This window comes from Callithrix jacchus, chromosome 5, assembly GCF_049354715.1.
Source record: "Callithrix jacchus isolate 240 chromosome 5, calJac240_pri, whole genome shotgun sequence".
NCBI classification, from domain to species: Eukaryota; Metazoa; Chordata; class Mammalia; order Primates; family Cebidae; genus Callithrix; species Callithrix jacchus.
This window is the reverse complement of record NC_133506.1, coordinates 109,345,318-109,370,000: the sequence shown is the minus strand read 5'-3', so window position 1 is coordinate 109,370,000 and position 24,683 is coordinate 109,345,318. Positions and strand designations below refer to the sequence as shown.

The following is a 24,683-nucleotide window of genomic DNA, read 5'->3' as shown; positions in this document are numbered from 1 at the left end:
ATCACACTATCGTCTGAGAGGCTGTTTGTTATAATTTCAGTTGTTTTGCATTTGCTGAGCAGTGCTTTACTTCCAATTATGTGGTCAATTTTAGAGTAGGTGTGATGTGGTGCTGAGAAGAATGTATATTCTGTGGATTTGGGGTGGAGAGTTCTGTAGATGTCTATCAGGTTTGCTTGCTCCAGGTCTGAGTTCAAGCCCTGGATATCCTTGTTGATTTTCTGTCTGTTTGATCTGTCTAATATTGACAGTGGGGTGTTAAAGTCTCCCACTATAATTGTGTGGGAGTCTAAGTCTCTTTGTAAGTCTTTAAGAACTTGCCTTATGTATCTGGGTGCTCCTGTGTTGGGTCCATATATGTTTAGGATCATCAGCTCTTCTTGTTGTATCGATCCTTTTACCATTGTGTAATGGCCTTCTTTGTCTCTTTTGATCTTTGTTGCTTTAAAGTCTATTTTATCGGAGATGAGAATTGCAACTCCTGCTTTTTTTTGCTCTCCATTTGCTTGGTAAATCTTCCTCCATCCCTTTATTTTGAGCCTTTGTGTATCCTTGCATGTGAGATGGGTTTCCTGGATACAGCACACTGATGGGTTTTGGATTTTTATCCAATTTGCCAGTCTGTGTCTTTTGATTGGTGCATTTAGTCCATTTACATTTAGGGTTAGTATTGTTATGTGTGAATTTGATACTGCCATTTTGATGCTAGCTGGCTGTTTTGCCCATTAGTTGTAGATTCTCTTCATTATGTTGATGCTCTTTAGCAATTAGTGTGATTTTGGAATGGCTGGTACTGGTTGTTCCTTTCTATGTGTAGTGCCTCTTTCAGGAGCTCTTGTAAAGCAGGCCTGGTGGTGACAAAAATCTCTGAGTACTTGCTTGTTCACAAAGGATTTTATTTTTCCTTCACTTCTGAAGCTCAGTTTGGCTGGATATGAAATTCTGGGTTGAAAGTTCTTTTCTTTAAGGATGTTGAATATTGGCCCCCACTCTCTTCTGGCTTGCAGAGTTTCTGCCAAGAGATCTGCTGTGAGTCTGATGGGCTTCCCTTTGTGGGTGACCCGACCTTTCTTTCTGGCTGCCCTTAGTATTTTCTCCTTTATTTCAACCCTGTTGAATCTGACGATTATGTGCCTTGGGGTTGCTCTTCTTGCGGAATATCTTTGTGATGTTCTCTGTATTTCCTGCAATTGAGTGTTGGCCTGTCTTGCTAGGTGGGGGAAATTTTCCTGGATAATGTCCTGAAGAGTATTTTCCAGCTTGGATTCATTCTCTTCGTCACATTCTGGTACACCTATCAAACGTAGGTTAGGTCTCTTCACATAGTCCCACATTTCTTGGAGACTTTGTTCATTCCTTTTTGGGATTTTTTCTCTGATCTTGGTTTCTCGTTTTATTTCATTGAGTTGATCTTCGACTTCTGAAATTCTTTCTTCTGCTTGGTCAATTCGGCTATTGAAACTTGTGCATGCTTCGCGAAGTTCTCGTATTGTGTTTTTCATCTCTTTTAATTCATTCATATTTTTCTCTAAGTTATCCATTCTTGTTATCATTTCCTCGAATCTTTTTTCAAGGTTCTTAGTTTCTTTGCATTGATTTGAAACATGTTCTTTTAGCTCACAAAAGTTTCTCATTATCCAGCTTCTGAAGTCTAATTCTGTCATTTCGTCACAGTCATTCTCCATCCAGCTTTGTTCCCTTGCTGGTGAGGAGTTTTGGTCCTTTCTAGGAGGCGAGGTGTTCTGGTTTCGGGTGTTTTCCTCCTTTTTGTGCTGGTTTCTTCCCATCTTTGTGGATTTATCCACCTGTTGTCTGTGTAGTTGCTGACTTTTCGATTGGGTCTCTGGGTGGACACCCAGATTGTTGATGATGAAGTATTTCTGTTACTTGGTTTTCCTTCTACCAGTCTAGCCCCTTTGCTGTACGACTGCAGAGGTCCACTCCAGGCCCTGCTTGTCTGGGGTACACCTATAGCAGCTGCGGAACAGTAGGGATGCTACCAGTTTCTTTTTCTGCTATCTTTGTCCCAGAATGATGCCTGCCAAATGTCAGTCTTTTGGATATAGAGGGGTCAGGGAGCTGCTTGAGGAGACAGTCTGTACTTTATAGGAACTCAAGTGCTGAGCTGTGAGCTCTGATGTTCATTCAGGGTTGTTAGGCTGCTATGTTTAATTCTACTGCAACAGAACTCATAAAAAAAAGCGCTTTTTTTCTCAGCTGCTCTTTCTGAAGGGGTTGGGGCTTTATTTTTGAGTGTCCGCCGGGTTGTCCTGCCCAGCTAGGAGGCAGTCTTGTCCTGCCGAGGCTCCGCCCTGCTCGTGTGAGGTTCGCCCTGTTTCTGCAGGCTCTGCCCTTCTGCTGCGGTCTCCGCCCTGCAGCCGCGGGCTCCGCAGGCGGAGTCTCTCTGTTGTACCGGGTTGCCTCGGCAATGGCAGGCTGCATCAGCAGTGGGCGTGTACCTCAGTAGGGGCTGATTGCCTAGGTACTGGCGGACGCCCCTCCCACACGGAGCTGCGCTTTAAGGGAACCTCCTAACAGCGAGCGTTTGGAATCGCCGTTTTGTTTGTCGCACTGCGCTACCCCTAACGCTTTGTCCTGGGCTGGCTCACTGTTCAAGTCCCATTCAGTCTCAAGTTCAGCCCTCTCAGGTCTCAGGTTGCCAGTTCAACAGGGCACCCGGAACAGTGCGCTTTTGTGCGGAACTCTGTGGAGCGCCTCTGCGCTCCGGCGTGGGCTGCAGCCGCACCGGCTGCTGGCTACACCAGTCAAGATCTCTGGCTGGCGTCCCGCGTTTGTTTTATATCTGGGAATTTCCCCATTCTGTGGGCAACAAAGGTCCGTCTGGAAATGCGTCCCCGACTCACCCTCTCCACGCATCCAGCGAGAGCCTCAATCCTGGGTTGTTCTCACAGCGCCATCTTGAGTCCTCCTTCTGAATTTTTTAAATAAGAAAGTTAAAAACTGTGTGTTAAACTTGTGATGTTAATATTTTTCAAGTGTTTTTTTCTGCATTGATTTATACGATTATATGATTTTTCTTCTTTATCCTTTTAATGTAGTGGATCTTATTGATTCATTATCAAATATTGAACCATCTGTGTACCCCTACAATAAATACTATATGGTTATAGTGAATTAATTATTTTTATGGAATGCCGAATTCTATTTGCTAATATTCTATTAAGAATGTTTGCATCTGGCCGGGCGCGGTGGCTCACGCCTGTAATCCCAGCACTTTGGGAGGCCGAGGCGGGTGGAACACGAGGTCAAGAGATCGAGACCAACCTGGTCAACATGGTGAAACCCCGTCTCTACTAAAAATACAAAAAATTAGCTAGGCAGGGTGGCGCATGCCTGTAATCCCAGCTACTCAGGAGGCTGAGGCAGGAGAATTGCCTGAACCCAGGAGGTGGAGGTTGCGGTGAGGCAAAATCGCGCCATTGTACTCCAGCCTGGGTAACGAGAGTGAAAACTCCGTCTCAAAAATAAAAAATAAAAAATAAAAAGAATGTTTGCATTTATATCAAGTAGAGTCCCATGGATGTAACTGCCCAATGGATTCACCTTACCCACTGACTAGACAGAACTGATTTATCCAGACAGGGGAATTGCAATACCAAAAGAATAATTCATGCATAGCTGGCTGCTCAGGAGACAGGAGTTTTATTATTACTCAAATCAGTCTTCCTGAGCATTCAAGGATGAGCATTTTTAAGGATAATTTGGTGGGTGGAGTGCCAGTAAATCAGGAGTGCTGATTGGTCAGGTTGGAGATGAAATCATCGGGAATCTAAGCTGTCCTCTTGTGCTGAGTCAGTTCCTGGGTAGGGCCACCAGATCAGATAAGCCAGTTTATTGATCTGGATGGTACCAGCTGATCTATCAAGTGCAGGGTCTGCAAAATAGCTCAAGCACTGATCTTAGGATTTACTATAGTGATGTTATCCCCAGGAGCAATTTGGGAAGGCTCAGAAGCTTTCAGCCTCTAGATGACTCCTAAAATTTATAATCTGTGGCTAATTTGTTAGTCCTGTAAAGGCAGTCTAGTCTCCAGGCAAGAAGGGGATTTGTTTAGGGAAAAGGCTGTTAGTTAACATTATTAACTAGTTCCCTCAACCATAAACATCTTGTGACCAAGAGTGCCCAACACCCTGGGAATGTAACCCAGCAGGTTTGGCTTTTTCTGGCCTTTATTCAAGATGGAGTCACTCTGGCTAGGATGCCTGACACAGGTGCACAGAGACTGATAATGCTCAAAGAAAAGATGATGTGAAGACACATGAGAAGATGGTCATGTAACACAAGGCTTACCACAAGCATCTTACCAAGAGTTCGCTGGATGGGCTTTTAGGAGCTCTCAATCAATCTCCATTAATTTCCCAAACCCTTCCCAGAATAAACATATAATTTCTTTTTTTATTTTTGAGATGGATTCTTGCTCTGTCGCCCAGACTAGAGTGCAGTGGCATAATCTCAGCTCACTGCAACCTCTGCCTTCTGGGTTCAAGCAATTCTCCTGCCTCAGCCTCCTGAGTAGCTGGGATTATAGGTACCTGCCACCACACCTGGCTAATTTTTATATTTTTAGTAGAGACAGGGTTTTATCATGTTGTCCAGCTGGTCTCGAACTCCTGACCTCATGATCCAGTAGTCTCTGTCTCCAAAGTGCTGGGATTACAGGCGTGAGCCATCGCACCTGGCCAAACATAAAATTTTAAAAACAGTTTTGAGGTTAAGTACCCAGTATCTTTCTTCTAGTCCTATTGCCTCTCTTATAGCCCTATTATACTTTTTAGCTGCCCCAAGAGGACAAGTTTACATTGTAGAAATGCAATTCAGTTCAAATGCACCAAAAGCATACCTTTCAAAAAATGTTCTGTGGGGCCGGGCGCGGTGGCTCACGCCTGTAATCCCAGCACTTTGGGAGGCCGAGGCGGGTGGATCACGAGGTCAAGAGATCGAGACCATCCTGGTCAACATGGTGAAACCCCGTCTCTACTAAAAATACAAAAAATTAGCTGGACATGGTGGTGCATGCCTGTAATCCCAGCTACTCGGGAGGCTGAGGCAGGAGAATTGCCTGAACCCAGGAGACGGAGGTTGCGGTGAGCCGAGATGGCGCCATTGCACTCCAGCCTGGGTAAACAAGAGGGAAACTCCATCTAAAAAAAAAAAAAAAAAAAGTTCTGTGGCTGATAGCCTTTGCATAAATTGTATCAATGAGAAAGTTATGTCAGAGGGAGAGGTCTGATCTCACCAACCCCTCTCTTGCCTTTAGCCTTCAAGCTGCCTTTAATTATTCCTGGACTTTCAGGCCAAGCTAAGATTAGGAGGCATTTAGGTTACAGGTTAAGTGATAATTAACCTGTAACCTAATCTTCCCCAGATATTACTCTAAATGAGAGACCACCAAGCTAAGTGAATAGTGGAGGCTGAATTCTGCTAAGGATTGCCAGCCATTATTCCTGAGGTCACAAAATATGCAACTTCTCCAGTTACTCCTACGGATACCATCACTATTGTAGAACCTAAGGTTGGCCTTTTGAAATACCTTTTCAGGTTTTTTTTTGCATGTCTGACACCTGGCTCCACCTGGACCTACCAACTGCTCCTGCAGCCCCACCCAGAAGCAATTCTGCGCAAGAGGACAGCTTCAACTCCCTATGATTTCATCTCCAACCCAACCAATCAGCAGCAAGTACCCACCCCTAAACGATCTTTGAAAAATCTTAGCCCCCAAATCCTCAGAGACTGATTTGAGTAATTATAAAACTGTCCCCCTTTCAGCCAGCTCTGCATGAATTAAACTCTTTCCCCACTGCAATTCTCCTGCCTTCATAAATTGGCTGGCTCTACCTGGACAGCAGGCAAAAAGAACTCACTGGGGATTATATATAGCCACTGCTCATCAGAGAAATTTCCAGTGGCTCTTCTTCCAGCCTCAACTCTCTTTGGCTAGTCTTTCTCTCTATACAGCCTTCACTTCTTTTCATCTTTCTCTCTTCTTTCCTCTCCTAGAAGCAAAACGAAATTTCTCCTGGGCAGCACAGCTTGGCAATTACTGTCCTGGGCAGCACAGTTTGGCAACTATCTTTTGTTGCCTTGCTGCAGCTCCTATACCAACAGCTCCCAACTTTTAACTTCAATGAACCAAGGACATATTTTTCTTAAACAAAGACCACTCCAATCCCGAAGACTGGAATTTCGCCACTGCCTGTATGGATAACAAGCTTTAATCTGGTTTCTACGTGTGGTTTTTGTTTGTTTTGTTCTTTGATTATAAACTGTAACAGAAAAAAAAAGTTACTGTAACACTTGCTTTATCATGTATTTATCCATGTATCCATCCTATATTCTGGATACTTTTTTTTTTTTTTTTAAGAGACATGACCTCACTATATTGTTCAGGCTGGTCTCAAACTTCTGGGCTCAATCAATCATCCCACCTTGGTCTCCCACAGAGCTGGGATTACAAGCATGAGTCACTGTGCCAGCCTCTGGATACATTTCCAAGTAAATTGTGTACCTTGGTACACCTCCCCCTAAACACTTCAATAGGAATATCATTAACTAGAGGTGACCTTTTATTTATATTTTTTCCTTTTGAAGTCATTTTAGCATATTATGAATTTTTTTTTTTTAGATGGGGTCTTACTCTGTCACCCAGGCTGGAGTGCAGTGGCACCATCTCATCTCACTGCAACCTCCACCTCCTGGGTTCAAACGATTCTCATGCCTCAGCCTCCCAAGTAGCTGAGACCATAGGCGAGTGCCACCACACCTGGCTAATTTTTGTATTTTTGTAGAGGTGGGGTTTTGCTGCATTGGCCAGGGTAGTGTCAAACTCCTGACCTCAAGTGATCTGCCCTCCTCGGCCTCCCAAAGTGCTGGGATTACAGGTGGGAGCCACAGTGCCTGGGCTGTAGTGTTATTTTTCTGGCAAAAAAAATGGAAACCCTAAAATTCTAACTGCAGTGGAGGGGTACGTATATTTCAAGCCGTAGTAATACAGACCAACTTGGAAGCTTCAGACAGGAAAATCTTAGGATAGTGTTTGCTGCACGGTTATTTATTTTTAACTAAGCATGTAACTTTTAGGTATCTTCCTAATGGCATGGAACATGGATCACTGCAGCCTGGAACTCAGGCTCAGGTGATCCTCCCACCTCAGCCTCCAGAGTAGCTGGGACTGCAGGCGCGTGTCACCACACCAGCTAATTTTTCTCATTTTTTGTAGAGACGGGGTCTCAATATGTTGCCCAGGCATTATGGATTTTATGCATTAGGGACATTTATAACATACATAATTTTTTTTGTTTTTTTGAGACGGAGTTTCGCTCTTGTTACCCAGGCTGGAGTGCAATGGCGTGATCTCGGCTCACCACAACCCCCGCCTCCTGGGTTTAGGCAATTCTCCTGCCTCAGCCTTCTGAATAGCTGGGATTACAGGCACGCGCCACCACGCCCAGCTAATTTTTTGTGTTTTTAGTAGAGACGGGGTTTCACCATGTTGACCAGGATGGTCTCGATCTCTTGACCTCGTGATCCACCTGCCTCAGCCTCCCAAAGTGCTGGGATTACAGGCGTGAGCCACCGCACCCGGCCCTATGACATACATCATTTTAAGAGAAAAATAATTTTGAAAACACGTGTCTGAAAATGAAACCCCACTGTTTCCAACGGCCAGCTGATTCTGGCTTAATCTGATTTTTCGCAGTTGTAGCAGTTTTGAAAACATCAGTCCTTTATTGAGGGAAGGAAGAGCTGGGAGAGGTAGAAAGGGCGGTGGTTATTCCCCAGTCTTTCTATCCGGTCACAAACCTAAATCCAACATCTGCATCAAATGTCTCCTTTCCGAAATCCTCTCCCTAAAATGACAACCTGGCCCGGCGGACAGAAAGGCCCCAGCGCATTTGCAGGGGTCCTGGTGGGCTTGCCACGCAGATAGAGGGCGTGCGGGTCTCAGGGAGCTGCCGGGTCCGCCAGGCCCCGCCCCCGGCCATTGAGGCCCCGCCCTCCGCCCTCTCGGCTTCGCCCCGGCCCGGCCCCGCCCCGGCCGCCGCCGTCACGTGACCGGGCGCCGGGTCCAGCCTGTTGCTGATGCTACCGGGCGGTGCTCGTCATGGATCTGGCGCTGCGGAGCTCTCCCGTCCCGCGGTGGCTGCCCCTACTGCTGCTGCCGTTGCTGCTGGACCTGAGCGCAGGTAGGTTCGAGCCAGAAGCGCACCAGCTGCCGTGCCTCTTTTTACTCCAGGCGTGAGAGTTTGTTAGTGGGTTTGTGCTTTTAAAACAACATCTGTTTTCCCGGTTCTTACCTTGTGTAATTATATTTGAATCTCTTTTTTGTTTCTCTAAAAAAGTCAAACTGCTTTTTCTACCCTTTTCTGGCTCTGGGTGGTCTGAGTGCCTGCGTTCTCTCCTATGCCTAGATAGAAGCAGTGTGCAGAAATGTGATTTGGGGAAACTGCTGGTCAGTGAGGTTTCCTCGATTCAAAGGCCTCCTCCCTTTTCCTGTCGCGATTGGCTGCTAAGTGAAGACACAAGGTCTTTTTATTTTGAGCTGAAATCTGCGGTCAGAAGTACCCTTAAATTCTACCACGAATGTGACATTTCATTAAGATAAGGCCCTTTCTTCTCCTCTTGATCAAAACAAACAAGATAACATCTTCCCCCACAGAGATCTCCTTTTGGCAGAAAAACAGATTTGTGTTTAAAAAGATGACTTGCAAATTGATTTTCATTCGTTCAGCAAAACCTCTCCTAGTCTGAAGCAAGAACTGAGAATTAGAATTTGCCTTGTGACCTTAGGCAAGTTGTTGAACAGTTTTGTTTTCCCGTTTGTAAAATGGGGATCATCTGGTCCTTTGTCGAGTGTCTGGGAGTTGTTGTAAAATAAGTTGCTCTGCCACTTTTACCAGCAGTTACTGCCAGGGAAGGGAGAAGTGCCTGGGCTGAGGTCAAAAGGGACCTGCACCTTATCTGTTATTCTCCCTTTTTTTTTTTTTTCTCTCCCTATTATTATCTGTTATTCTCAAGGGAGCCCAGCCTTATCTGTTACTGTCAAGGAGAATGTAACAGTGTGTTACTTGTACACAGAACCTTGTAGCTAAGTCTGTAATGTTTTAGCCATGTGTTTTCTTCTCAGGAGACACCTCATGGTTTTCTTAATCTGCATTCTTGTTTTGTTTTGAGTCAGGGTCTCGCTATGTTGCCCAGGCTGGTCTGGAACTTCCTGACTCAAGTGATCTTCCTACCTCAGCATCCCAAGTAGCTGGAACTGCAGACACAGGCCACCACCCTGGCTCTTTCTTATTTACAAGACGTTGTTTCATTGACTTCTTCTCTACTCCTGTCTCTTGGCTGTTGGGACCAGTGTTCCCAGAGCCACTGGTTTTACGATATAAAAACCAGTGGGGCTTGAAATTTGAGAAGGGAGGAAGTAGAAAGCAGAAAACTCCAGTCACTGAGGGGATCCCTCCCATCATCTTTTAACATCAGCCCCCCTACTTTTTTTTTCTACATTTTTTTCTCCTGCCTCCGGAGGAAAAAAAAAAAGATGCTGTAACTTGGAAATTGTTACTTTTTTTTTTTTTTGAGACGGAGTTTCGCTCTTGTTACCCAGGCTGGAGTGTAATGGCACCATCTGGGCTCACCGCAACCTCCACCTCCTGGGTTCAAACAACTCTCTTGCCTCAGCCTCTGGAGTAGTTGGTAATACAGTCGTGCGCCACCATGCCCAGCTAATTTTTGTATTTTTAGTAAAGATGGTGTTTCACCTTGTTGACCAGGATGGTCTCGATCTCTTGACCTTGTGATCCACCCGCCTCGGCCTCCCAAAATGCTGGGATTATAGGCGTGAGCCACTGTGCCCAGCTGGAAATTGTTACTTTAACAAAAAGTGACAAGGAAAATGGATTTAGCCTACTCTTTTCTAATACATATTTTGTAGATGCTAGAAACATTAACTAAAGAAAATTGGAATTGGGAGATTATAGGATACTTATATTCGAACACACATACACACACATATATCCTTCAATTTAAAAAATTTACCTACCTGAGTTAGGAATATTGCCGTTTTTCATATTTGTTATAGCTCTTTCTTTGCAGTTTGCCTTTTTATTTTTGATGTATAGATTTTTGTTGTATAGTAATTTAACAGGTTTCTGTTCTCACCACCATCGAAATTCCTTTTTCTTTTTTTAGACGGAGTTTCACTCTTGTTACCCAGGCTGGAGTGCAATGGCGCGATCTCGGCTCACCGCAACCTCTGCCTCCTGGGTTCAGGCAATTCTCCTGCCTCAGCCTCCTGAGTAGCTGGGATTACAGGCACGCGCCACAGTGCCCAGCTAATTGTTTTTTTTTTTTTTTTTTTTTTTTTTTGTATTTTCAGTAGAGACGGGGTTTCACCATGTTGACCAGGATGGTCTTGATCTCGACCTCGTGATCCACCCGCCTTGGCCTCCCAAAGTGCTGGGATTACAGGCGTGAGCCACGGCGCCCAGCCGAAATTTCTTTTTTACAGTCTCTGGGGTTTGCTTAGATTCTTTCCTCATCCAGACATCAGAAAAATATTTAACTATATTTTTGTATTATTTTTAATGTTTAAATTTTAAAATGTAAATACTTGATCCACGTGGAACTTATTTTGTTTATAGTGTCGAGAGGACCTAAATTTCTCTTTTTTTCTCCAAAAAAGGTGATACATTAAATAGTCTCAGCCCCACTAATTTGCCATGCTTCTTTACTGATATTTTTTGTTTGTTTGTTTGTTTTTTTGAGACATTGTAACCGAGACTGGAGTGCAGTGGTGTGATCATAGCTCACTGCAGCCTCGACCTACCAGGCTCAAGTGATTTCTCCTACCTCAGTCTCCTGAGTAGCTGGGACCACAGGCATATGCCATGACACCCAACTAATTTTTTATTTTTTTGTAGAGATGGGGTTTTGCTATGTTGCTTAGATTGGTTTTGAACTCCTGTGCAGAAGCTATCAGCCTGTCTTGGCCTCCTAAAGTGTTGGGACTACAGGAGTGAGCCATCAAGCCTGGCCTCTTATTCATGTATTAAATACGATATAAAAACCAGTATATTGCATTTTGGGATTTTTACTTTTTTCCTCAAAATATGAATATCTCTCTTGTTTTTACAGAATTATAAAAGTGTTTCATGGTTATTGTTAAAAATCCAAACATTACAGAAAGGTGTAAATGAAAGCCCCTGACCTCCTATCCCACTGTTAAATGTTTGTTTTTTTCATAGCCGAGGTTTTTTTTCCTTATTCTTGCAATGTATTGGGGTGGATAAATTACGAAACCATAAAACAAACCATCTCTAGTATAGCATGGCTGTCTCTGCCAGGCTTGGAATTTACCTGTACATTAGGTACTCTTTTGGAAAGTGAAATTGCGCTTCTGTTTCAGGAGCTGTCATTGAAAGGCCCGCAGAAGAGGGCAAGGAAGTGTGGAATTATGTGACCGTCCGCAAGGATGCCTACATGTTCTGGTGGCTCTATTATGCCACCAACCCCTGCAAGAACTTCTCAGAACTGCCCCTGGTCATGTGGCTTCAGGTAAAGTAGCTTCCCAGCCTGGCCTGAGGGCAAGGCCAAGTCTCCCCTATGTGGCTCTTTGCTTGCGTTTTGGGTTCATGTCTCAGCAGTGAAGGGTGGATTTGGTCCAGCAGTGTGGCCTGGGAGTTCCGGGTGCTTCTAAGGCAGGCTGAGGTGATGGTATAGCCAAGAAGGCTAAATCAGAGGGCGACGGGGTTCTATCCTTTTTCCTGAGCCTCTTTATATTTCCAGATGATTGCAGGAAGGCTCACTGAAAACTCTTGGTGATACATTTGATTATATAGCGATAGAAAGTATTGTGAGGCCAGGCACAGTGGCTCACGCCTGTAATCCCAGCACTTTGGGAGGCCGAGGCGGGTGGATCACACAAGGCCAGGAGTTCAAGACCAGCCTGGCCAACATGGCGAAACCCTGTCTCTACTAAAAATATTTAATACACAAATTAGCCAGGTGTGGTAGCACATACCTATAATCCCAGGTGGTTCAGACATAAGAATTATTTGGACCTGAGAGGCAGAGGTAGCAGTGAGCTGAAATTGTGCCACTGTACTCCAGCCTAGGTGACAGAGACCCTATCTCAAAAAAACAACAAAAAAAGAAAGTGTTATGGAAGACTCCAAAGCAAAGACCCTCCCTTCCCTGACCCTCCCTTCCTTTCCCCACAATCATCCTTTCCTGAACCTTAACTTCTTGCTCCTAGAAAAGCTGATCTTTTTTTTTTTTTTTTGAGATGAAGTCTTGCTCTGTCGCCCAGGCTGGAGTGCAGTGGCATGATCTTGGCTCACTGCATCCTCTGTCTCCCAGGTTCAAGTGATTATCCTGCCTCAGCCTCCCTAGTAGCTGGGATTACAGGCACCATCCATCATGCCCAGCTAACTTTTTGTTGTTGTTGTTCTTTTGTATTTTTGTAGAGACGGGGTTTCACCATGTTGGCCAGGCTGTTCTTGAACTCCTGACCTCAGGTGATCTGCCCACCTCAGCCTCTCAAAGTGCTGGGATTACTGGCATGAGCCACTGCACCGGCCAAAAGCTGAACTTTTAAAGGGACTGTTACCAGCCTTCTGCACCTTTGTGTGACCATTGCGCCCTCCCCCTTTCCTGAGTGTGTTTGCATTTTAACCTTGAGCTCTGATTGTAGGATGGAAGGCAGGGAGCTGGTTGAAAGATTTTTAGAGATAGGCAGAGGCTCTTTCCTGGTGTTTCTGAAATATCTGTCCAGAGATGGCCCCCGCCTGGAAGACCACTCTCCAGGGAGGAATTAAGGAACATGGTCTTGTCTCTGGAAAATGTGAGCACGGCCCAGCTGGAACTCTGGGTTCCTCATCAGTAAATAGGGACCCTGGTGCTCACCTCCATAGGATGCTACTGGGACATCTTCCAACAATGCCAGTATTTATAAGCAGCCTCCCAGTGCCTGGGCTTTGCCTCCCAGGATGGTCAATGCAGACTTTCTGGTGCGATAGAGAGAAAATGAGCAGTTTTCAGGGAGGGGCCTTTCTCTTTTGGAATTATCACTTGTGCCACCTCTGAGGACTAGAGCCAAGGCTCAGCCCCAGGTGGAGATATGATAATGCTGCAGAGGAAGAACTCCTGTGTGTCAGCCCGGGGAGCTGTGTTCACCTCCAGTGGCTGGAGACAAAGGTGGGGCACAGTGGGCAGGGAGATGGGTCATGGGAAAGCTCAGGCCTGCCGTCAGGGGCCCTGGGTTTTCGGTGCCTACCTGACACGTAGAACCATGGCAAGATACTTCCTTCTCTGGGCTTTGGCTGTCTAATCTGGGGGATTTTGGTGGTTTTTAAACTTTTGGTTAATCAGCAGAACTTTTTTTTTTTTTTAACCCCCAAATGAAAGCTTATGTATGGAAGACAAAGCAGACAAAAGCAGAAGTGCTGAGGCTGGGGCTTCTTCTTTGTCCCAGGGATCCTTTCTGGGCTGTTAGAAAAACAGTTTGAAACAAACACTGAATTTCAGAAGTTGCACGCTGTCCCTTTGGTTGCTGGCAGAGTGGGATTGTTAAATTGGTTGCTAACATTTGAAGATTAGGACATTTGCTCCCTCTTTCCAAAAGTCATGAGATACAGCAATTTGGGGCCTGAACCCACTGTCCCCAAAGCTGTACGGTGGTAGCCTCTTTTCCTAGAGGGTGGGAGCTGCTGGAGGAGGGGCCCCTCTGCCACCCTCCATTTGCTCTGCTCCACAGCCTCTGCTGAGCTTCTGGAGGCCATGAGGTTTGTGACCTTTGGTTGGGTTAACCCTTTGAGCTGAGATGCTATTTGAAGTTTATCAACTGAAGAGAATAAATTGCTCTTCTCCACTCACCCCGGGGGCCCAAGAAAGAAGGAAAAAGATTATGCTTACAAAAGAAATAATTAATTTAGATGAAAAGGGGATCTATTTTAGCAGCCTGCTGAGGACATGTGTACTGACTTCTCCGGGGGGAATCTTTGAGAATCGAAGCCATGTCTTCTGAGTGGCTAAATGTTAGGGACACTTTCAAGTCATTGAAGCATTTCACTTGGTCTACTGACACACTGTCTCAGAGTTTCAGATAGCCCTGGGCCAAGCTAGCACCCTATCCCAAAGCTCTAGCCAAAAAAGAGATTTTACAATAGGATATAGTTATGTAGAACACGTTTCCTCCAGCCAGTGTCTCACTGCCTTTTGAGGAGAGGGGAAGAGGAGAGGGGAGAGGGAGCGGTCATCTTCTGCTGTCTCCATGGCTTACCAGAAGCAGAAGAGAACTGAGATTTCTCCCACAAAGACCCAGCCCCTAAGATTTCCAGCTTTTTTTCCGTTCACTTTGATCCTACCTCATCCTAATAAGTCCACGAGGAAAAGGGAACACAGCTTTTATTGGACGGTAGATCTCTGGCATTAATTTGTTGCATATTGCAATATAAGTATTTTTCTTTCTTTCTTTCTTTTTTTTTTTTTTGAGACCAAGAGTTTTGCTCTGTCGCCAGGCACCAGGCTGGAGTGTAGTGGCTCAATCTCAGCTCACTGCAACCTCCACCTCCTGGGTTCAAGCAATTCTCCTGCCTCAGCCTCCCGAGTAGTTGGGACTACAGGCACATGCCACCACGCCCAGCTAATTTTTTTGTATTTTAGTAGAGACAGGGCTTCACTGTGGCCAGGATGGTCTTGATCTCTTGACCTCGTGATCCACCCGCCTCAGCCTCCCGAAGTTCTGGGATTACAGGCGTGAGCCGCCGCGCCCTGCCTTAATATAAGTATTTTTCAGTGTTGCCACATCGTTTTTCATAGTTCATGATCCTAAGTGGCAGTGTAGCATTCCATGCTGTAAATGTGCTGTGGCTGCCTAACCTGTTCCCCTACTGGGGGACATTACTTCTGTGTTACGATGGATAGGACTGCAATGAACATTTTCATCTGGTTTGTGAACCTTTCACTGCTGTGTTAGGAAATCTTAGATACCAAGTGTATACGATCAGGGGGGTTGATCGCCTTCTAATTTGATCAGAGTTAGGTTGGTATGGGTTCAGAACGTTCGTATTGTAAAGTCTTTACCTTTTGGGGCCCTCTCGCTGTTGCTCGTTACCCTTTAACCCTGACTCTATCTGGTCTTGTCCTTTTCTTTTTTATTCTTTACATTTCCCTACACGAATTGCCCTGGCTTTTGTTTTGCCCAAGCTATTCCCTGTCATGTTTTCTTTTCTTTTTTTCTCTTTTGAGATGAGGGCTTGCTCTGTCACCCAGGCTAGAGGGCAGAGGCGTGATCTTGGCTCAGCGCAACCTCCACCTTTTGCCAAGGCGCAAGTGATTCTTGTGCCTCAGCCCCCCCAAGTAGCTGGGACTGCAGGTGCACGCCACCACAGCTGACTAATTTTCTGTTTTTAGTAGAGATGGGGTTTCACCATGTTGGCCAGACTGGTCACAAACTCCTGACCTCAGGCAGTCTTCCTGCTTTGGCCTCGTGAAGTGCTGGGATTACAGGCCTGAGCTACTGTGCCCGGCCTCCCTTTTGTCTTTTCATATCCCCTTTCCTACGCATCCTGCTAGTGCACAGAGAGGTCGTATCCTTTTATACTACATCCTGAGCCCTTTCCCTCACCTCAGCTGACAAGGCCTTCCTCATAGCTCCCCACCTCCATCGGACCCTGGATTTGTCCAGAAAAGCACTGACCATCCTTTCCCCTGACCACCTCCAAAAGAGCCTCCTCCTGTCTAAATTAGAGTGCCCACCCAACCTGTCCTATTTGCCTCTGAGTGTCTTTTCTCTCTGAAGCCTTCAGAGCCCACAGAACTGCCCCCAGCACCAACCTGCAGTTCAGAATCCTGCCTTTCCCTCTCCCATGGATGCTCATAGTATCAAATCCTCCCTGTCCTGGGACTTTGGAATTTGCTACATTATATCCAGAGCATCTGCTTGATCAAACTGCTCCTGAGTCTGGGTCCCTTATCAGTCCACAGGGACTCTGAAGAGTCTCCCATCTCCTGGGGAGAGGGTGATTCAGGGAGAGTCACAAGGCCCAGCGTCTAGTCCTGGTGGAGCTCCTTCAGGTCAGCAAGGCTCCAGCTCAGAAAATCAGGAGGCAGCTGGGTGTGATGGCTCACACCTGTAATCCTAGCACTTTGGGAGGCTGAGGCAGGAGGATTTCTTAGGCCCAGGAGTTCAAGAACAGTCTGGGCAACATGGTGAAACCCCCATCTCTACAAAAAAAAAAAAAATTAGCCAGGCTGTGTGTGGTGGTGTGCGCCTGTAGTTGGAGCTACTTGGGGTGGGGGCTGAGGCGGGAGGATCACTTGAACCCCAGAAGTAGAAGCTCCATGTGAGCCGAGATTGCACGACTATACTCCAGCTTGGGTGGCAAAGTGAGACCCTGTCTTAAAAAAAGAAAAGAAAATCAGGAGGCAGGAACATTCCATTGAGGACCTCTTAGCTCAGCTCTCTGCTTGTTTCAAAGAGAAGGACCTCAGCAGTTACTAGGGGAGCTTTGTTAATGTGGAAGCCCCTGGTTCACTGGAGAAATTGTGTCATTTGTGCAAATGGACCCAGCCATCACTAACTCATAAACCGTCTATAGCAAAGGTGCTCATTCATTGTAAAGACTAAGATTTGACTAAAATTTTTGTTTCTTTTCTCTTCCACAGGGTGGTCCAGGTGGTTCTAGCACTGGATTTGGAAACTTTGAGGAAATTGGACCCCTTGACAGTAATCTCAAACCGCGGAAAACCACCTGGGTACCGTGAGGATGGCCCTGAGCTAAACCTTGCCTGGTGGCCTCTCAGAGGCCCTGCCCAACTCTGGGAGGGACCACAAATGTAGCAATCCCTCCCCGCCCTTTTCCTCTTCCTGTGAATACTGAGGCCAGTGACACTCACCCAAAGGCCTCCTTTCTGGCCCAGCTTCTCCCATTTCTCAGAACAGCTTATCCTACACCAGTCTGTCTCGCCTTCTCCAAGGCAACTCCTCTCTCTAGCTGCTTTAAAAACTTACTACAGCAGGCCCCTGTGTTACCCACGCTGGCCATGTCTGCATCTCAGACGCCAGGCCTCCAGTCCTTTTCTCTGTCTCCCCTCTCCTCCTACTTGTATCTTAACTTCCCCTTTTGATGTCTCTCTTGCTCTCCTTCTCACACCTCCCCTCTTTCTCAGTGTCTCTTCCTTCCCTCACCCCTCTGTGGTCAGCTCCCTTATCCTCTCCCTTTGCAACCTTGCCAAACCCAGCCTTGGGTCAGTTCCGCCGTCCACCTGCTCAGCCCCAACGCCCAGGCTGCCAATGGGCAGAACTGTGTGCCCACCCTAGGGCTGCTGCACATTGTGGGCCCCGCTCAGAGCTTTCGGCCGTTCCTCTCTCTGTGCTGCGGCTCTCCTGGCTGCACCTATTGCTATGAATGTTCTCCTCTTCCTCAGTGCTCCTCCTCCAGCCTCCCTCTCACATCAGGAGCTAAGCTTTCTGGTCTTTCTTTCTTTCTCTCTTCCTTTTTTTTGAGATGGAGTTTTGCTCTTGTTACCCAGGCTGGAGTGCAATGGCGCAATCTCGGCTCACCACAACCTCCGCCTCCTGGGTGCAGGCAATTCTCCTGCCTCAGCCTCCTGAGTAGCTGGGATTACAGGCACACACCACCGTACCCAGCTAATTTTTTGTATTTTTAGTAGAGACGGGGTTTCACCATGTTGACCAGGATGGTCTCCATCTCTTGACCTCGTGATCCACCCGCCTCGGCCTCCCAAAGTGCTGGGATTACAGGCGTGAGCCACCGCGCCCAGCCTCTGGTCTTAAGTGCTTCCTACTCTCACCTCAGGGTCTTTGTACACACTGTCCTCCTGGCCTGGGCCTTTCCTGTACTAGGTCCAAACAGAAGTCTCACTTCCAGGAGTAGTTGCAGTCATGCCCTGCCTCCACCTTCACCCCCTGCTTATCCCCACCTCGTAGAACTAAAGAGGCCACATGACTGAGGAGACCACAGTCCCAGTCCTGATGCTGCCACTGCCTGTTCGATTTTGACCTTGGACACATCTTGGGCTCTTTCTGGGTTTTAATTTCCTCATCAGCAAGGGACATGCCTGGACTGTGTCATTATTAAGGATCTTCTCATCTTCTCATATGTAAATTTTATAATTCTCAACCTCTTTGGAAAAGGTATTGGAATAAATTCTGTTCTTGCAGTGTACAGGGAAGCCAGGCAAATGTGGAAATGGATTCATTTCCAAGTACACTGATGCGTGTTCAGACTTTGAGTGTACCTGGCTTCTTCGAGTTAGTGCATAGACTGTCCCTGCATGCTTCTGTTTGCACTAGTGTATTACATTCAGTACATTTGTGTTGTGTGACAAGCAACAGCCCAGATTTTTTGATCCCCAGGTGTGTGTTAATTTTTCCTTCTTGCCTCTCCTTTTGTTTTTTCTATGTTCCTGTCCCTTATTTTTTTAAAAAAATCTCTTAGCAGCGAGGATATTATCACACTCTGCTATCCTCATATGTGCTTTTGCTGAGCTAATATAAATTGATCCAAAGATAACTGGTGACCAAATGGCTGATTGCAACATTTCATTTTCCTCTGTGGCACATAGCTCCAGGCCGCCAGTCTCCTATTTGTGGATAATCCTGTGGGCACTGGGTTCAGTTATGTGAATGGTAGTGGTGCATATGCCAAGGACCTGGCTATGGTGGCTTCAGACATGATGGTTCTCCTGAAGGCCTTCTTCAGTTGCCACAAAGAATTCCAGGTAAGCAAACACTCAGGAACAGCTAAGTAAAGGGCTGGCAATAGCAACTCTGCATCTATCAGCACAAACGTGAACTTGCTCTGGAGTTTAGTGCCTAGCTGATTTAAGAGAAAACCTTTTTATTCCCAATACTGGGTTGTGGAATTTTGTTTCTGTCATCTCTAACGTTGATATTTAATTTGAAAGAATGACCTTGGAGTTCTAATCAGATGGAATAATCAGATACGGAGTGGCGGGGAAGGAAGACAAAGCAGATTTATTTTTTTCTGGCCATTACGTGCAGGAGAAATTTGAAATTAATTTGTGTGACTCAAAAAACAATCAATATTGTTAATTCTGTGTAAATTCCTTTTCTTGCTAGACAGTTCCATTCTACATTTTCTCAGAGTCCTATGGAGGAAAAATGGCAGCTGGCATTGGTCTAGAACTTTATAAGGTAATGGAAAATAACTTTGTTGTTATGGTTTTGGACAGAAAATCAATTATGTTACTTCTATATACTCACATGATATAAAATATACTTTGAATAGGGCCGGGTATATGCATAGTAATATTAAATCTGTATTAGTAACCATGGAAAGTTTTTAAAAGGAGACTGGAGATTGCCCTACTAGATCTGGAACAAGATATAAAGCACGAGTGAGTAAAAGAAAGTGGTACTGACATAGCGACAAAGAGATGAACTGCAACAGGATACAGAATCCAGAAACACACACACATGTCTATATGTGTATTGTAGGTTTGTATCATATGTGTATATGATCATACACAAATATAAGATGACATTTCAAATGATTGGGGCATGGATAGAATGTCAATAAATGTTATGGAGACAAATGTCTATCACTTTGGAAAATAGAAAAGTTGTATTCTTGCCTTGGGTGAAACATTAATTCTGGATAGATTCAAATCTAAACATAAAAGTCAAAATTAAGGCAGGGTGCAGTGGTTCACGCCTATAATCCCAGCACTTTGGGAAGCCAAGGGAGGAGGACTGCTTGTGGCCAGGAGTTCCACACCAGCCTGGGCAACAGAGAGAGACCCTGATTCTGCAAAAAAAAAAAAAAAAAAAAAAAGAAAAAGAAAAGAAAAGAAATTAGCTGGCCACAGTGACTTCTGGCTGTAATCCCAGCTACCTGGGAGGATGAAGCGGGAGGATTGCTTGATCTCAAGAAGTTGAAGATTCAGTGAGCTGTGATCATGCCACTGCACTGCAGTCTGGGAAAGACAGTGTCCTAGTAGAAAAATGGACAAAGACAAATGTGGACAAGCAATTTATAGAAGAAATATAAACAGCCTTTGGACATGAGAAAAATCTTCTACTTTTATTAGTAAGCCAAGTCCATGAGATTTGTAAATATCTAAAAGACTGATAGCACCCTGTTTTGGTAAGAAGTCAGGGAAATAAGTGCTCTCCTACACTTTTGTTGGGAATACAAACTGGTAAATTTAAAAGAGCAATTTGACAATGTCTGTCAATTTTTTAAATGTATGTACCGTTTGACCGAATGTCCTGTGGGAATACTTACACATATGTATATGTCAGAGTATAGGGCTGTTGGGCCCCACAGGGTCATGGGGCCTTATGTTGTGCTGAGGGTGCAAGATCTAAGAAGGAAAGAGAGAGGACACTAAAGAACTGTTGAAGAGCATCTGGACTCAGGGGACCATGCCACCTGTGAGCGGAGATCAGCGGGAGCCCTAAATGCCCAGAATATCTGTATTTATTAGGTACAGGCAGGGGGCAGGGTCATGAGTGAGGTCATCATCTGTAGGCTTAGTAATAGGGCATACATAATCACATGAGTCGCAAGTGAGGGGGCCACCCCATTATGTCACTTGGGCAAAGAGGTGGGCCGTGTGCAGTAGGGGACCATGCTGTACGCAGTAGTAGAGGGTCGTGTACAGAAAAGGGATCCACCCCCAATAGGTCACCGAGGCAAGGAGGTGGGCTATGTGCAACAGGTGTCATGCGCAACACTTCTTATCTGGGGGCTGGAGACTTCAAAGGATTTCTAATAGAGGATGCTGTAAGCCAATGCAGTGGGAGCTAACAGACTTGTGCTCTTCTCTTAAGATATTTATGGGAGGATGATTTGAGCTAGCACAGAAGTGAGAAAAGACTGACAGGGTGTACAGCCACAGTGACTGCTCACACCAGAGGGGTTCTTCTCCCTTGGTTATTTCCAGGATCTCAGGCCTGAGGCCTACTTTCCACAGGAACTGGATGCAAGGTACTATAACTCCTTTATCAAGAGGAGAGGCTCTTGCTCCAAACCTGCCATACAGCATATGTCCTTTGAGGCAGGGATGCCACTGCCTGGGTCTTTGGTTCTTGTGCTGGTCTGGCTGTTTTCCCATGTACTGCTTCTGTTCTGTGACTGCTCTAGGCATTCTTCCTACTCCAAACTATATGGTTATATGGAAGGAATCTATAAATCAGCACTAAATGTGTTAGTACAGCTGTGACTATGATACCTATATGATTATATAGAAAGATTCTATAGAACTAAGTATGATAGATATAAGTATTAAGTATGATTATATAAGCTAGATATATGTAAGCACTAAGTTATACTTCAGGCACTAATTCTATAAACTAATATATGATTATATATAAAGGATTATATAAAGGAAATAGCTGAGTAATAATACTATAAACTAAGATATTCTTCAGGCATTAATTGTGCCTGGGATCTGGACAGTTCTCCTTCCTTGGTGCCCATGGGGGGCATTACCCACATCAGAGAATGTTTAGAATGAGACTCTTTTCTTTTTTTTTTTTTGAGATGGAGTTTCGCTCTTGTTACCCAGGCTGGATTGCAATGGCACGATCTTGGCTCACCGCAACCTCCACCTCCTGGGTTCAGGCAATTCTCCTGCCTCAGCTTCCCGAGTAGCTGGGACTACAGGCACGCACCGCCGTGCCCAGCTAATTTTTGTATTTTTAGTAGAGATGGGGTTTCACCATGTTGACCAGGATGGTCTCGATCTCTTGACCTTGTGATTCACCCGCCTCGGCCTCCCAAAGTGCTGGGATTATAGGCGTGAGCCACCGCACCCGGCCTAGAATGAAACTCTTTCTAAAAAAAAGGAATGGATCCCAGCACTTTGGGAGGCTGAGGTGGGAGGATTGCTTGAGATCAGGAGTTAAGAGATCAGCCTGGACAGCATAGTGAGACCCCTGTCTCTACGAGAAAGAATACAGAGAGCTGTACTACTGAGTGTGGAAAGTTGTCCTTTGGGTATTAAGTTATGGAACACTATGAGATACTTTGTAAATCAAAAACAGTTCCATATGTGGAGATACACATGCATGCTGTGAAGGCAACCAAAAGTGTTGGAAGGATACATGACACACTTAACGGCAGTCGGTGAGTGTGAGGGCACAGGTGAGGCAAAGTAAAAGACTTTCACATTTTCTTCTATCTCCTATGTTTGAATATCAGTGAGCTTAAATGAGGGTTTTTTTTAAAAAAAAGTTTTATTCATTTTTTTAAAGCATATGTATACTATAGAATATTAGAAACTATAGCAAGCATAAATTAAGAAAGCTTCAACTTCCCACCTGATGGAGATCACTATAGTTAGCACCTGAGTATCTTTTTTTTTTTTTTTTTTTGAGACAGAGTCCTGCTCTGTAGTCAGGCTGGAGTGCAGTGGCACGGTCTCAGCTCACTGCAACTTCCGCCTCCTGGGTTCAAGTGATTCTCCTGCCTCAGCTTCCCAAGTAGCTGGGATTACAGGCATGTGCCACTACACTCTGCTGATTTTTGTATTTTTAGTAGAGATGGGGTTTTACCATGTTGACCAGGATGGTCTCAATCTCCTGACCTCGTGAACTGCCTGCATCGGCCTCCCAAAGTGCTGGGATTACAAGCATGAGCCACCATGTCCAGCCTTATAGCTTTCTATTTTTGTGCACATTTATAAATAATTATTCAGCTGAATGGGATCATATTATACATACTGTCTTCAACCCGCTTTCTTCAATCAGAAGTTCTCAACTTTCCATTTCTGTAAATTTTCATCTCAAATATTCAGACTTTTTTTTTTTTTTTTGAGAGACAGGGTCTTGCTCTGTTGCCCTGGCTGGAGTACAGTGGCATGATCTTGGCTCACTGCAGCCTCTGCCTCCTGGGCTCAAGCAGTCCTCCTGCTTTCCAAAGTGTTGGGATTACAGCAGGAGCCACCACACCTGGCCTGACGCTGTTTCTTGTTTCCTCTTTCAGGCCATTCAGCAAGGGACCATCAAATGCAACTTTGCTGGGGTTGCTTTGGGTGATTCCTGGATCTCCCCTGTTGGTAAGTATGGCATTTTCAGGCATTTCTTCATTTCCCTTTTGCCCATCCTTTCCTGGGGCCTGGGGCTGTGTTGTCCAGATCAAAGAGCTAAGCAGCAGAATGTTCTGGGCCCTTAGCGGAAGTGTTTGCTGCATCCAAGAACTATAGGGACAGAGTACCTACCATGGACCACTCAGGGCTGAACTGAGTTTTCTTAGTTTGATTCTCACAATGAAAGGATCAAATGTTATAATTGGAGGCATTCTGAAGACTCAGAAAGGTCATGAAATGTGCCCTCTGCCACACAGGATGAGTGGCCTGGTTAGGATTTAAATCCAGGTCTTTGTGGCTCTGTACAAAGGCAACTCTGTTTTGTCCTCCTGCCCCTCTCCTTCCCTGATGCTGACATAAGTGTTTGGGGCCCATCTGTTACGCCTGTTGACGGCAAGACAAGGTTATCATCTGGTCTTGCAACTCAGAGGTGTGCAGTTTCATCACTGAGCACCCGTGTTATTCATGTTGCAGGCATCCAGGGTGTGACTTCAGATATCTGAGACAATCATCCTGGTGGCGTGCACTCTAACTAGGGGTTCTCAGCACATTTGACACTGCGGGTTATGTAGTTCTTTTTGCGGGAGGCTGTCCTATACAGTGTAGGATATTATCAGTGGCATTCTTGGCCTGTACTCAAGAGATGCTAGTAGCACCGCCCATGTGACAACCAGGAATGTCTCCCTGGGGGACAAAACCATCCCTGATTGAGAACCATTTTTCTAACCTAACAAAATGTGATTTTTCCCAGCAGAACAGAGGCTGCCTAGGGCCAAGGGAGGGGAATAAGCTGGAAAAGGACATGAGGAACTATATGTTGATTGCTGGGGGTGGTTACATGGGCATATGTGTTTATCAGAACTCTTCTAAAGGTACACTTGTGATTTGTGATTATGGCTCAGTGTTTTTTTTGCTTTTTTTTTTTTGAGACCGTTTCGCTCTTGTCTCCCAGGCTGGAGTGCCTACAACCTCTGCCTCCTGGGTTCAGGTGATTCTCCTGCCTCAGCCTCCCGAGTAGCTGGGATTACAGGCACCCACCACCACACCTGGCTAAATTTCTGTATTTTTAGTAGAGATGGGGTTTTACCATGTTGGTCAGGCTGGTCTTGAACTCCTGACCTCAGGTGATCCACCTGCCTCAGCCTCCCAAAGTGCTGGCATTATAGGTGAGCCACCGCACCCGGCTGGCTTAGTTTTTTAAAAATAATAAAAGGTAATATATCTCCCTAAAAAGTAGGAATTTGCTTGTTACAGAGCCATGTTCCCAGTGAATTCAGGATATTCTGATATGACTTGGAATGGTTATTTCTGGCCATCATCTGCAGGGTAGGACTGACATAGAATAAAACTGAGTCAGCACGAAGAGGAGGGCTACTATTTGCTTATTTGTTTTTCCTTCCTGGATGTATTGTAGGACATCATAAAAACGGCAGAAGCCTAGATCAGAAACATGATAATACCTTGTCAGATATTGCTCTTTTGTTCATGTTGATGGCAAGACAAAGTCTCTATTAGGTCTTGCAACCCAGAGGTTGCCATTTCATAACTGAGCATCCTTATTGAGAGCACGGATGAGAGTTTGTTTA

General features: G+C 45.4%; 1 protein-coding gene across 2 annotated transcripts in view; it reads left to right on the top strand.

Moving 5' to 3' along the window:
• The first annotated feature begins 8,093 nt into the window (after positions 1-8,093).
• Positions 8,094-24,683, top strand: part of SCPEP1 (serine carboxypeptidase 1) — a 30,474-nt gene continuing 13,884 nt past the window's right edge. For both annotated transcript variants that reach the window (XM_078374125.1, XM_002748396.6), the window contains exons 1-6: positions 8,094-8,204; positions 11,423-11,571; positions 16,684-16,773; positions 18,607-18,762; positions 19,124-19,198; positions 22,995-23,067. In XM_078374125.1, coding sequence (XP_078230251.1) covers positions 8,123-8,204; positions 11,423-11,571; positions 16,684-16,773; positions 18,607-18,762; positions 19,124-19,198; positions 22,995-23,067 — 625 coding nt within the window. In that variant the 5' untranslated portion in view covers positions 8,094-8,122. The remainder of the gene's footprint in view (positions 8,205-11,422; positions 11,572-16,683; positions 16,774-18,606; positions 18,763-19,123; positions 19,199-22,994; positions 23,068-24,683) is intronic.